Consider the following 13,472-nt stretch of genomic DNA (forward strand, 5'->3'; position numbering starts at 1 on the left):
CGGACACCTTGTCACCTCCTTCACTCTCAGCTCCTTTCTTTCTCTCCTCTCCTTCACAGCTTTGAGGGCAGATGATGCAACAGTGCAGAGATAAGCTGCGTGAGTAAGACAGATAAAGGACGAGAGAGGGTAGTATAAGCAGGGTATCAGACTGCAAGTGGAAAAGTAAGAAAAAAACAATGATTAGAGGTCAGAAGGAGTCTGCATGGGAAAACTTTATCTCCCTCTTTCCCTCTCGTTCTTATGTAACTATCCTTGTTGCAGTGGACAGTCTCTCTCTCTGCACAAGTCCTGAGCTGAGGTTAGAGGGAAACTTCTTACTCCAGCACTTTCCTCATCAGCTCCAGTCAGGGAGAAAACCCTGGGGGATGAATTACAGTGAGGCCAGGCTGAGCTCGGCAGGGACGACAGCGCAGAGCTGCAGACACAGAAATATTTAGACTTATTGGAGAGCTGACAGAGATAAACAGAAAAGGCAAATGTGGGGTTACACAAAAAATGTCCCGCGTAGCAAGTGGATCAGAAACAAGGTGAGAGACTGCTGCCTCAACGTGGCCGACAATAAATAGACGCAATTGATAGTCTCAGTGTGATGAGGATGCTGTTATCCTCACTTAGCAACACCCACTGTGGAGACAACAACAGCATAACACACACACACACACACACACACACACACACACACACACACACACACAAATCTACAGTCACATTTTATTATTTAATTCACACACAGACAAAGTCACCTGGCATAGAAAGTATGGTATAACACAAACACACACACACACACACAGCTCTGTGTGCTCCAACAGCGATGAATGGAGTGTGATCGCTGACTGAGCTATTCCAGATCCCCCAACGTCCTCATTGCTGTCCTCTCTCTCAGCTGCCTCACTGTGCTGTTCTATTATGGGATAGTCACAGGGGTTGCCATGGAGGTGTATCTATTCTTTGCTGTTCAGTCATCCACATCCATCCCTATCAGTCCCATCGCGTGGTGCGGCACGGTGTCCCAGCAGCGACATGCACCGTGTGAAATGTGCTGTTGGCTCTGCAACTCTGACAGTGTTTCTCCTGAGTGTCTTTGTGACGACTCAGAGAGAAGCTGGAAACACCGAAAACCCATCTGTTAATCTGCACATACAGTTAATACCCCTAACAGTATCCACTCAGCTAATGAGTTACAAGAACTTAAGATTGCAGTGTTCACCCATTATTAGAGGTTAATTTTCTCTGTTTCCTTGCACTAGGTAACACTTGTCCCTACATATCTGATGACCTCAATGAAGACACCATCAGTGTCCTCGTTCGCCTCATCACTGAAAAGAAAGGTATGTGTCCAGTAACTACCAACAGCGATGTCACCCTCTGTAAGCTCATAGTCAGAGTCATGTCATCCCTTGTGGTTTTAGAAGGGAACCCGAGTCCAGAAAGTCGTCACAGGACGTCGTCACACACAACTGAGGACGAGTCTCTATCGCTGCCGACTCAGCAGCTTTTTGTCTCTCCATCGCAGATTGATGGTTAGAGTTAGACTTTGAGAAAAGGGACCTGCAGACAGCAACACTGTGAAAAGAACAAAAACATCTATTTGTAGACAATAAAAACAAAAGTTAGTATTTTCTTAGCTTAAGTCTATACTCGTATTGTTGAATATTTAATATTTCAAACAACATTTTTCTACTGTTGTTTCCAGTTTGTTACCATATGACAAAACAAGCATATGACTCTGCGAAGTAATACTGTAAGCCCCCTACATCAGTTATAACTCTCTGGAGTCTTTAATCACCCGTGTGAAGCACTGGCAAGGTAAATATTTTTAATGTGGTGTTTAAAGGCAAAATCATGGCATGCCCAGGACTACTTAAAGTTAATAAAACCCCAGAACTTTGGCCAATCAGATGCCAAAAAGTACAAAGATGAACAACATTCATAAACTTCTAATATGATCTTAAATCACATTCCTTCAAACAGGAATTTACAGTATTACCTTGAACATAAAACTTATTGACTATCACTATAGTTCACATAATGATTGAGTTTTTATATGTGGGTCTGTGTGTTTCAGAAAATGCTGCTGCACTAGAGGAGCTGCTGCTTGAGTACGAGAGCAAACAGATGGCCTTGAGCAAAGGATCCTCAATCAAGTATGAGACCACACACGGCTGGCTGATTGCTCTTATTTCTTTAAATTTAATTGATGTCACCTTTATGCCAGTTGCAATAAAAAAAAGGGCTAAACAGTTAAATTGAATAATGGAAAATGTGTACATAAAGAACTGGGACATCATATAATACCGAATTTTCCTACAAAATGTGGCCAGATTGGATTTGAAATCTAGATTTGTCTATTCTATGTACATTTTAATACTGTAATACAGCTTTTGGTACCTCTATAAACGTAAAGTAAAAGATTCAAACGTCAGCTCCATGTAGTGGACTTCAGGCCGTGTACCTGACTCACCCCCACATGTCTGGAGTGGACGTCTCACATCGTTGTAACCACTGTCGGTTGAGTCATGAGGCTCAAACACTCAATAAGCTGGTTGGCTGTCACACAGCTTAAAGTCACACAGTTTACATGACCAAGTGTAGTTGTGGTTGGATCATGAGTTGTGCGTCGCTGTTATTAACATCGCTCAACTCAATCTAACAAGTCCGGTAACACACAGATGTTCACCTCAGTCTCCACCTGTGTGCTGTGGCTTTAACTCCACTGTCTGTGATGTACTGTGTATTCTCTGCACAGCTCCCCCTCCAGAGTCCTTAAAGTTTATCTCATCTCTTAATATTACATAATGGTAACAGGATCCAATGCACTTGAGTATGTGTGTATGCCACATGTACAATAGAGAGAGGTCTCAGGGGCCTCTGGCTCTGAGGCTGCTGAAACATGTGAGCTTAACATTCGAGAACATTCTCTCTTTATCTGTGTGTGTGTGTGTGTGTGTGTGTGTGTGTGTGTGTTTGTGTGTGTGTGCAGAAGTTGTCTGGGGTCACTACAGGTCACTCACTAGTACAACAGGGTCTCACAGCTGTATTCAACACTTTCGCTCTCTTTTTTTGCTGAACAATAGAACAATGAAAGAACAGAAAGAACACAGGGTGACCATGTGCAATGTTTCAATTTATTTTACATTTACACATCATGTTAGCAAAAGTGACAACATTGCAGCCTCACTTTCTTTTACCTGAATTAATATGAAGACTATCATCTACAGCGCTGGGCGATATGGCCAAAAATATCAAAATTCAGTCGATATCAATAATTATCACAATAAATGTCTGATTCTTGCTCCTGAGTGAAGGTTGTGGTTTTAAACTCTTCTGAGCAGAGACTGACAAACACTTGATAAACACTTAAAAAACATTTTACAAATCTGAAGGCGATCAATTATGTGTTAAACCTCCTTACTGTGTTTTCCAGTATTTGAATTTCCAGGGTATTTCACCGTTTGTCCTTGCTGACATTAAACATTTTTAAAATGTGACTAACCCCCCCCCCCCTTCTCCCAGGTTTCCCATGCTGTCTCCCCTGTCCACGTTCTGCTCCCTCCCCAGACTCTGCCCCCATCAGTCCCATCTCCACACCATCTCCGGCCTCTCGGGTCTGGCCCCCAAACATGGCTACCGCTGCACCCGTTGCGCTCAGAGAAAATGGCCCCCTGTTCTCATACCTCCTCTGGATTCCCTCAAAGATCCCCTGAAGCCCCCGCAGACCCTCATCCTGCCCTCCCTGGACACATCCACCGACCAGCAGAAGAGTCCCCTGCTGGGGGGAGTGAGTGTTGACACGCTCTATACCCAAACTGTCGTGCCAAATACTGTAAAAGAAAAAGTAGAAGTGACTGAAGTGAAGGAGAAGAAGGAGGGAGAGCTGACAGTGTTGTCTGTGGGAAGGTGAGACTCATATTGTCATACTCAACATACAACATGACACATGCAGTGTTCATTTATTGTTTCTTTTCATTTTGAAGAAGGTTAACAACATTCTTTCAGTTTATAATCATCTCATACAATAGGTTGGTGTAGTTCAGTTCAGTTCTTTTATTTATACAGCCCTTTACAACAATCCTTTCGGTGAACCAAAGTGCTTTACAATTACATAATAAAATAAAAACAATAAAATCAATAAAGTAGAATAAAATAAAAGTAAAATAAAAGTGTCACCACACTACTGGGTATTAACAGCCATCCGAAATAAATATGTTTTTAATCTCGATTTGAAGAGGCCCAGGTCAGAAAGAACACGTATTTCAGTGGGGAGCTTATTCCAGAGCCTGGGAGCAGCAACAGCAACAGCTCGGTCACCCCAGTATTTGTACCTTGACCTCGGCACTTCCAACAAAAGTTGGTTGGATGACCTCAAAGCTCTACCAGGATCACGAATAGTTAAAAACTCGAATAAATAAGATGGGGCGAGGCCATTAAGAGCTTTAAAAACTAACATTAGAAGTTTAAAATCAATTGATGGACGGGAAGCCAATGAAGGGAGCGAAGAACAGGAGTCAAGTGCTCTCGTCTGTTAGTTAAAAGACGGGCTGCAGCGTTTTGCACAAGTTGAAGGCGACTAAGAGAGGACTGGGAGAATAGAGAATAGTGTAGAATAAGATCCCAACATTATAGAATAACATTCAAATTAGCCGTTACTCAACTAGCAACTTAAAGTTCTGCTAAGTTTAGTTTATGCACCAGTCATAATAATTTGATAAAAATCTAACATAACATGAATTCTTTAGTTCTGTACTTTTACTTTAGGAAATGTTTTAATGCAGGAAACTAATCGTAATAAGAAATGTTTACATTTTGCTACTGTTTATCTGAATTATCTTTCACCAGTGGCTCGCTCAGTAAACAGTTACTGCGTGTTATATTGGCAGTTATGATTATGACCATTATTATCATGTTGAGTGTAACATTGATTATATTTTCTGCTCAATGCATAGATTTCAAGTTGCTCAGATTCCTGAGCAGAAACCTGTCACCATGGAAACCAAGACATCATCCCAGGAAACGGAGAAGCAGAGAAACTCACTGTTTGGTGGGAAACACTTCTCCTCTTCATCATCTGGCATCTGGAGGTACAATCTGCAAAGACTCTCTACATCCCTCTTTCACTCTAGTTCTGCTGATCTTAATTGTTGTGAAGAGGTTTTAGATCATTATTGTATCTGTTCTTCTGCCCAACACTGATTTATTTAGTCTGTTTCACTGTGAAAGTAAATTATGATGACAGTAGGGGAAGTTAGTTTGCTCATTAAGAACTAATGAGATTAGTGGAAATCTATTTGTCTTTTTTATTAAACTTTGAAACCTGTTGTTTCATCCTTCTGTCCATCAGGTCCTCCTTGTACCTCCCTGACATTTTCACTGTCTCCTTCAGATGAGGAGACAGAGAAAGACGCTGTACGATGAAGCTACCTCGCTGAAGATGACCTCAAAATCTTCTGATGACTTCACAGCACAGGGAGGAGGGTGTTGTTTAACGCAACTGACACCAAGACACTACAAGAATCACCTCCTGCTGGAAGACGTCATGTCTATTTATGCAAGAAGAGAAACATGCATGTATTTATTACTACATAAAAAGTAGATCAACTGAAGCTGCTTTAATGTCCCAATCCAGAGAGGAAAAGGCTCGGTCAATACACACAGCAGTGGTTATATTAATTTCTTGTGAAGTGAACAATTAATAAGTGACACTAGACGGAGGGATGAGAAAACAAAGAGTAGAAGTTTGTATGCAAAACAAGGTCCCTGTTAGTCCCTGTATTTGCACTTCCATGTAAAAAGAATAGACCTCGGGGTTAAAACATACAAGACAAATAGTCTTCATGAAGACAAACACATTGGTATTTTACTACAAGAAACTCAAATAACAGTAACAGTAAGAAAAGGAATACATCAAGTTAGAGTATGAAGGTTTTTCCATCACATGACACTTGATTACAGACTCCAGTTGCACCACAGAAAGTATTATACAGAGGAACTGTTGTAAAACTCAATATGATTTTTAAGTTTAAGATATTTTTTTTAATTTCTGTGATTTAGCTTCTCTTGCTCCTGCTCACGTAGAAAGCGCAGGTGAGTGATAGTTTCAGACCTTGAGGATGTTGAATGTAGAAGGAGCTCACTTCAACATCAGAGAGTTTGAAAATCATTTGTTCTGCAATGTACATCCACCCACACTCAGCATAATAGCAATGCATGTGACTTTTAACCTCTTAGACTAGATGCAGGACCGTGAGGATACGTGATCAGGGACCAAATTTTCTTTTAGAGGGGCCCCCTGATACTGCATTACAGCATCTGCTTCCCAATAACAAGATAAAGCCTTTCACTCTTAGGGTAAAAGAAATAAGACGTGTATAAAGCTCAGTTTTGTAGAATAGAACATGTAAATGACTGTACATATGTAAATATGGGTGGGTATCAACAAATGGACCATACCTGGCTTTTATCATTTTTAGCGAACAGTACATTTATAGGTGATATACTAGATCTCATGTCAAGGTAAAGACGACACCAGTGAGTGACATTTGTAATCCACCAATAACAACCTGGCCAACTCCTCACACACCTCCGTGCAGATAAAACTGAATCGACATGTTAAATCTGACTTCTCACCACTTGGCTACAACATTTTGGTGAAACGCTTTTCTGCTCTAATCCTGAACTTTTAAAAAAACACACGCACGCACACACAGATGCATGCTTCTTTATAGTTTCATTAAATAAATCAACCGTGGCTGCAGAGGATTAGTGGTCGAGATGCCTCAAGTCTCGGCTTTAGTTTACAACCTCATGAGTTTTAAAGAGTGCACTATAATCATAGTGGTATTTTAGATGCATATTTTCACATTATCTTATTATGTTCTGATAAATATTATAGTGACATGTTTTATTTGATTTCTTTTTACTTCTGTTTCTTATTAAGTGTCTCCAGGCTGATGTGTTGCTGGCGAGTAGGAAGGAATAAAAAAACATTTCATTTCATCAACTTTTTAGATTGTGTTTATATGATGACATTATTCTGTATGATGTTTTTACTCTTGAAATAAAGAAGGGATGTATTTTACACACTTGTCTTGTGTGCAGTTGTTCTTGACAGAGTTGTGTGTTTGTTTAAAAAACTTGTACTTAAAACATTGAGTTGAGATCAGAGCCTCATAAGCAACATCCTGTCTTGTTTGTTAACCAGTGTCTCCCCCTAGTTGTGGACTTGTACACATTAAATGAAAATGGACCAATGATAATGTAATTGAGGTGTGGCCAACACCAGAGAGATTACTGAGTTGTACGTTGCTCTTCCCACAAATTGCAATTTCCATATTCATAAACGACAGACCTCACAGCAAACTGCTCTGGTTTCAGATTACACTGCTCAGAGGTTGCACTGTAGAAATTATTTTACAGAATAAAAAAAGGAAATCAGCCTGTGTGAAGAATGTTGGGCAGAATGATTGTGAATACTCACTTAGCTGATATGCCAGAACAAAATATTATTCCACACACATTAAGGCATTTAGATTGAAGTAATTGTTGCATGACACATGATACAAATGAGAACAAAGAACCTTGACAGTCATTTGCACATGTTCATTAAAACTTTCCTAACAAGTCTTAAAAGGGCAGGGAGTGTCTGACCAGAGAGAACACAGACATACAGTATCTGATATATGTGGCTCAGACGAGTCAAGTCAGGAATGCACTACATGATTTAGACATTTATTTATAACCTTTCGTCGTCATAACTATTTCTGGGCAAATATTTTCTGCAGGTTGATGACAGAAATCCAAATCCAAGTGTTTGAACTTGCTCAACTAAAGACCTTCAATCATTCTGAGCAGACAAGTAAGCAGTAAAAAGCAATAAATGCTTTGGTTTTTCTTTTAATTCTGAGAAATTTTTAAGAATGAATATCACTTTACAGTATATTTGTATCAATATAAATTAAACTCCTGAAGAAAAACAACATTCATAATTGCTTAAAGAATAATATAGGATTGAACATTTGCCTCTACATAAAGACCTGACCCTCAGAGGTCTTGTACTTGCTGAACATTGAAAGTTGCACTGATGAGATGTCATGTTTACCAAGACATAATGGGGTGTTAGGTCAGATTTGCGTCGTCACGAACCGGCTCACACCTTTATGTTTTGACGGAAATGACCTGATCTTCTTTGTGATGTTACTGCGGACGTCCTGCCCAGCCAGGAAGTAAAGAATGGGGTCCACGCAGCTGTTGGCACTGGCCAAAGGTCGGGTGACCTTGTAAGCGATACTGGAGGCCTCCAGCAAATTACAGCTGAACTGGTGAATATATAATATATACATATGTAAAAACATATAAAATGTGACACACTGAGCTTTTGAATCCATTATAACAAATCTATAGTCTATGGTCTAGTTTATTCTACTCGTTTAGTAGTCTTGTCTTATCTAATGTAGTCTAGTCTAGTAGTCTAATCTAGTCTAGTCTTGTCTTATCTAATGTAGTCTAGTCTAGTCTTGTCGTGTTTTGTCCAGTCTAGTCTAGACTTGTCTTGACTTGTCTATTCTATTCTAGTCAAGTCTTATCTAGTCTTGCCTGGCCTAGCCTTGTCTCGTCAAGTCTAGTGTAGACTTGTCTTGTCTTGTCTATTCTATTCTTGTCTAGTCAAGTCTAGTCTAGTTTGGTCTAGTCTAGTCTGGTCTAACCTAGCCTAGCCTAGCCTAGCCTCCTATCCAGCCTCGTTATGTCTTGTCTAGTCTTGTGTTGTTTCGCTAAGTCTAGTCTAGTTGGCTGTGGCTGAGAGGGTTGGGGGTTTGATGCCAGTCTCCTCCATCTGCATGCCATGCAAGTGTGGGCAAGATACTGAACCCTGAGTTCCTCCTCATAGAAAAGGTGCTGTTTGATTGTGTGTGTGAATCAGTGAATGGCGCTTTGAGTGATCATGTACAGACTAGCCTAGCCTACCCTTGTCATGTCTCGCTTTGTCCCAATCTGGTCTCACCTTGTCTTGTAAATGTGTGTTTGTCCTCACCTGTGCTGGATTGGCCTGCCTCAGGTGTCTGAAGGAGTAGTAAAGACTCCTGGTGAGGTGGAAAGGGAGGAAGCAGAGCATGAACATTGCCAGCACGATGATAATCATCTTCACTGACTTCTGCTTGGACCGTTGGGCCGCCAGACCGCCTCTCTCCCTTCCATCCCCACCCTCAGATCCCCAGCTCGGCTCCAGAAGCTTCCGCACCATGAGGCCGTAGCAGACCATCACCACCATGAAGGGAAGGACGAACAGGAGCACTGACACCACCGAGCTGTACACCAGGAAGTCGTCAAACAGCTCCGGGCTTGTGGTGTCGTAACAGGTCTGCCCAGTGGCGACATCCCTGGCAGAGAAGATAACAGATGACAGTAGATCAGGATGATTCAATTCATCTGCTACCTTGTTTGGCACTGAACCACAGAAGAAGAAAGGAGTGGTGACGGAAAGGAGGTAAAATGTAAACTTATTAGGTAGCAGGGTGGTTGATCATTGAATTAAGGCAACCTGAGATAAAATACTTCTTAGAGTAGGTGTGTCAAATAATCAATATTCTATAGATAAACACAATCAGAGACACCTTCAACACAATAAACAAGGTCAGTAGTTAAGGCAAGAAAGACAGAAAGAAAGAAAAACAGAAAGAAAGGAAGAATTACCTTATTCTTGAGAAGTAGAGAACAGGTGCCTGGCAGAGTAACACAAAGGCCCACACTGCCACAGACACCAGCCGGGCCCGACTAGCGCTCACCCAGTACAGAGAGTGGACTGGATAACAGATTCCAATGAACCGATGCAGACTGATACAGCACAGGAACAATATAGAACCTACCAGAGAGAGTGATTAGTTCTTAACTATCATTAAAAATGTGTTGACTTAGTTTTATGCCATAACTGGGAGATTTCCCATGTCTAGCCATGTTTTTCTGTATTGTTTCGGTCTGTGTTGTGCCAGAGCTGTACCATATAAGTTGGTATAAAACAGGAAGCGTATCACTTTGCAGAAGGGTTCACCGAAGGGCCAGTGATTCTCATCGGCATAGTAGTAGATGAGGAAGGGCAGGGTCAGGACGTAGAGAGTGTCACACATGGTCAGGTTGAACATATAGATGGTGGTCGGCTTCCAGCGCTTCGTGCAGAACACAATCACATACAACGCTGTGGAGTTCAGCACAAGGCCGATCACAAAGACCAGGGCATAGCTCACAGGCAGGAGAATGTATTTAAATGTTTCATTGAATTTACAGTAGGAGGCGCTGTGGCCTGTTTGGTTTGTGTTGTTGTCAAAGGTGGCCATCTTGGTTGTGGGAACACCTGAGGAAAAGACAAGGACAAAGATTGTGAAAAGATCATGTGAAAAAGTACAATGAAAAGTAAATAATCATAATAATGGAAATAACTTTAATGATAATCATCATCATCATGATTTAAAAACTTTACTTACACAGTTGCAAAGTGCTTCACAGAAAGAGACAATCAATTAAAGACCAAGTAAATAATTTAAATAATGCAATGAAACAAACGGCTCAGATAAAATCCCAAAAAGTGACATCAGCTTAGATTACATCTCAATGATGCCCCAAGTGATTCATTGTGGCACATCCCTAACACGGAGTCCATAAACATGAAACACAAACATACATTTTTACTGTAAAATCAGAGAGAGCATTATTTTAATGCTGAGTTCCATTAATTGTCATTATCTTTCTGAAGTGGTTGGTTGAGTAGAGGAGAGAAGAATTGTGACAGAAGAGAAGAGTAAACTTTGTGCCACTCATATTACCAATCAACCAAACAATTTTTATTTGTATATCACATTTCATAAAAGGTTGGTGTTCAAAGTGCAGCACAACTGACTAATGAGCCAAGAATAAGACAAAACTAATAAAAAAGCTGAAATAAAGTAAAATAAATTAATCATAATTACTATAAAAACAATAAAAAGTGATATAAACAGGAGAAAGAAAAGACAATAAAAAAGGAGTGACTTATATTAATTAATTTTAAGAGCCTAAATTTAAATTGTGAATTTTCTGAAAAAGGAGAATTCAATTTGATCAACTTGAAATGATGACTTCAATAAGTAACACTTACATGAATATTTTTTGTTCACCCAAATTAAAGTTAATTTTAGTTAAATAATGATGAAATCGATTGTTAACTTTAATTTGAACAAAGTTGATTTTACCAAGTGAGAAAGTTGATCTCTCAATTTTCCATTTTCAGTGTGCTGTTCCACCTCCTGGCCCGACCGGTTTCACAACATCTTCATACCTCTGAGGACCAATCTTAAAAAGCTTACTGTCTATTTATCCTCCTCCTATAGAAAACCACTCATACATGTATGCAAATATATGAGCTGCAGTGTCGTCAGACAAAAATTCAAACAAACTTGATTGTCAGCAACTCCTGTTTTTTTCTCTCTCGTGTTCTTGTGCAGGAACGCATCAGATCATTCTGGCTCTCTGCACGTCCACTTTTTCCAAAGTCTCACGGTAACTTTTTAACTCAAACCAGACTCTGCTCTTTGTTTCACTCACTGGAATGCATGTTACATTTCTGCCTATACTGTAACCTCAGCCCATTTTCTCATCATTCACTCTGTAATTATGTACACCAGCAATCCTATTACAACATCTCACTCCGCTGATGTCTTTATCCACATGCTGTTAAGGCAGTGAATGCCAGACTTACTCATTTCTCACTTCACAGATGAATCAACCACCTTATTATTTATTATTATTTTTCTCCTCATGGAAAACACTGGCTCTCGCTCGCTCTGCAGTCTCTCAACCTTTTTTTCTCCCCCTCTTCAAAAAAGCTGCAGGTTGAATTGAACAGATAACAGACATCAGAAAGAGAGGCCCCCCTTTTATAGTCCCGCAAATTCTCCTCACTTACTGTGTGTGCACATTCCACACTGAGCACCACTTACAGTTCATCAGCAATGAAAACTATATTTTTTTGCTAAACGTATATTCACACTGAAATATACTACCACAAAGACTTCAAAATTACTCACACAAATGTTTTTTGCCCTTCACAGACTGTCCTGTGTCGACCAACCTCAGCAGCCTGTCCTCATTCTTACGAGTGGATGTGTTTACCTGAGTGTGAAGTTAGTGGCTGAATGTGCTTATTTGAGTGAGTAAAGACGTCTAGAGGCGTGTGCTTGTCAGACAAGCTGTAGCCTGTACGTACCGAGAGCGAGCTTCTAGGCCTGAGGGCCCACTGTTAACTCTTAGTCAAATGAACAGTGAGTAAAAAACGAGATTCTCTTCAGATTTGACTGTTGTAATATTTATACTTTCTAAGTTAGGCTAACTGAAAAATCTTCATTCTACTTATACATAGTTTAGTATCTGTTAGATGCAATTCTAACCACCAGCAATTACTCTTTGTTTGTCTTAGTAATTTAGATTTTCATAGGGTAGGAAAACGAAGAAACTATATTACGTAGTTAAATATAATTCTATTTGTTGACCTATTATTCCACCGATTGAATAGAGATAGGACATAATGTATTTAGTACTTTTACTATAAAACCTTTCTTACCTTTGTACGGCCAACGAGACACAGATAAACCTAAACCAATTCATAACAGAAATCATAAATCATAAGAATCCCAGCTGAGTCCTTACAAACAAAACATGATCCCACAATGATCGACAGCCATTTGCCACTGGCCAAAAGTTATGTGTGTGGGCGTTTGGAGATGTGTTTTTTCCCCCTGAATGTAGGTTTGTGTTTGTGTGTGTGTGCATGTGTTTGAATATGTGTGTTTGTTATTTTAAAATGAGAGGAAAGGTGAGAAAGAACACTTAATGTCTTACCTGCTTCACAAACTCTGTGTATTAATGATTACATGGCCCTTAACCTTAACCTTGGCGGTGGCACGTAGGACATGGGAAGTTAAATACTGGTGCCCCTTCCTGTTACTTCTGTCTGTCTCACCAAATAATAATTGTCAATTCTAAAATATTATATGTTGCAATTATTTCCATTCTTTTTTTTTTGCCAATCATGTCACACTTTGTTGTCTCTGACATATCAAATCTCTCTAGAAAGTTATCTGTGAAGATTCTCACTCATCCAGGTCCTTTTCTTCATAATCAGTTGTGTACATTGACAACTGGATTTGTGTTTCTTGATGACTCACACAACAGCAGGGTGGGTGTACAACTTAGATCAACTTTCATACTTTGACTCAGAGGACCCTAATGACCCACTAAGCAAGAGGAGGGTTCAACTATCTGTTTAACATAACAACTGCAGGTGCAGACCCACAGCTTCTTGGATTAGAGGTGAAACATCTGTCCATCTGTCCACCCAGCCACTGTCTACCAATATTGTTATTTTAAATGTCTTTTAAAAACTGTCTATGTATTTATCTGTTGAGCTGCCATGATGGTCTGAACTGAGCCTCGACGGACTGACACAGGGT

At 40.1% G+C, this 13,472-nt stretch overlaps 2 protein-coding genes across 4 annotated transcripts in view; one reads left to right on the forward strand and one right to left on the reverse strand.

Annotated features, from left to right (window-relative positions):
* The window catches only part of relt (RELT TNF receptor), a 24,287-nt gene extending 17,209 nt beyond the window's left edge, over positions 1 to 7,078 (forward strand). Inside the window, exons 7-11 of one of the 3 annotated variants that reach the window (XM_069534899.1) lie at positions 1,251 to 1,331; positions 2,069 to 2,147; positions 3,517 to 3,900; positions 4,947 to 5,081; positions 5,342 to 7,078. In XM_069534899.1, the coding sequence (XP_069391000.1) occupies positions 1,251 to 1,331; positions 2,069 to 2,147; positions 3,517 to 3,900; positions 4,947 to 5,081; positions 5,342 to 5,387 (725 nt within the window). In that variant the 3' untranslated portion in view covers positions 5,388 to 7,078. The other 2 variants (XM_069534900.1, XM_069534898.1) reach the window with 2 other exon arrangements.
* Positions 5,836 to 12,173, reverse strand: p2ry2.1 (purinergic receptor P2Y2, tandem duplicate 1). Its single transcript, XM_020088588.2, has 5 exons — positions 12,051 to 12,173; positions 9,992 to 10,342; positions 9,688 to 9,856; positions 9,029 to 9,374; positions 5,836 to 8,315 (listed from the first exon to the last, which is right to left on the reverse strand). The coding sequence occupies exons 2-5, from the start codon at positions 10,323 to 10,325 to the stop codon at positions 8,121 to 8,123; spliced, it is 1,044 nt and encodes a 347-aa protein (XP_019944147.2). The 5' UTR covers positions 10,326 to 10,342; positions 12,051 to 12,173; the 3' UTR covers positions 5,836 to 8,120.
* Between the last annotated feature and the right edge of the window lie 1,299 nt (positions 12,174 to 13,472).

Source organism: Paralichthys olivaceus, chromosome 11 (genome assembly GCF_024713975.1).
Source record: "Paralichthys olivaceus isolate ysfri-2021 chromosome 11, ASM2471397v2, whole genome shotgun sequence".
Lineage (NCBI taxonomy): Eukaryota > Metazoa > Chordata > Actinopteri > Pleuronectiformes > Paralichthyidae > Paralichthys > Paralichthys olivaceus.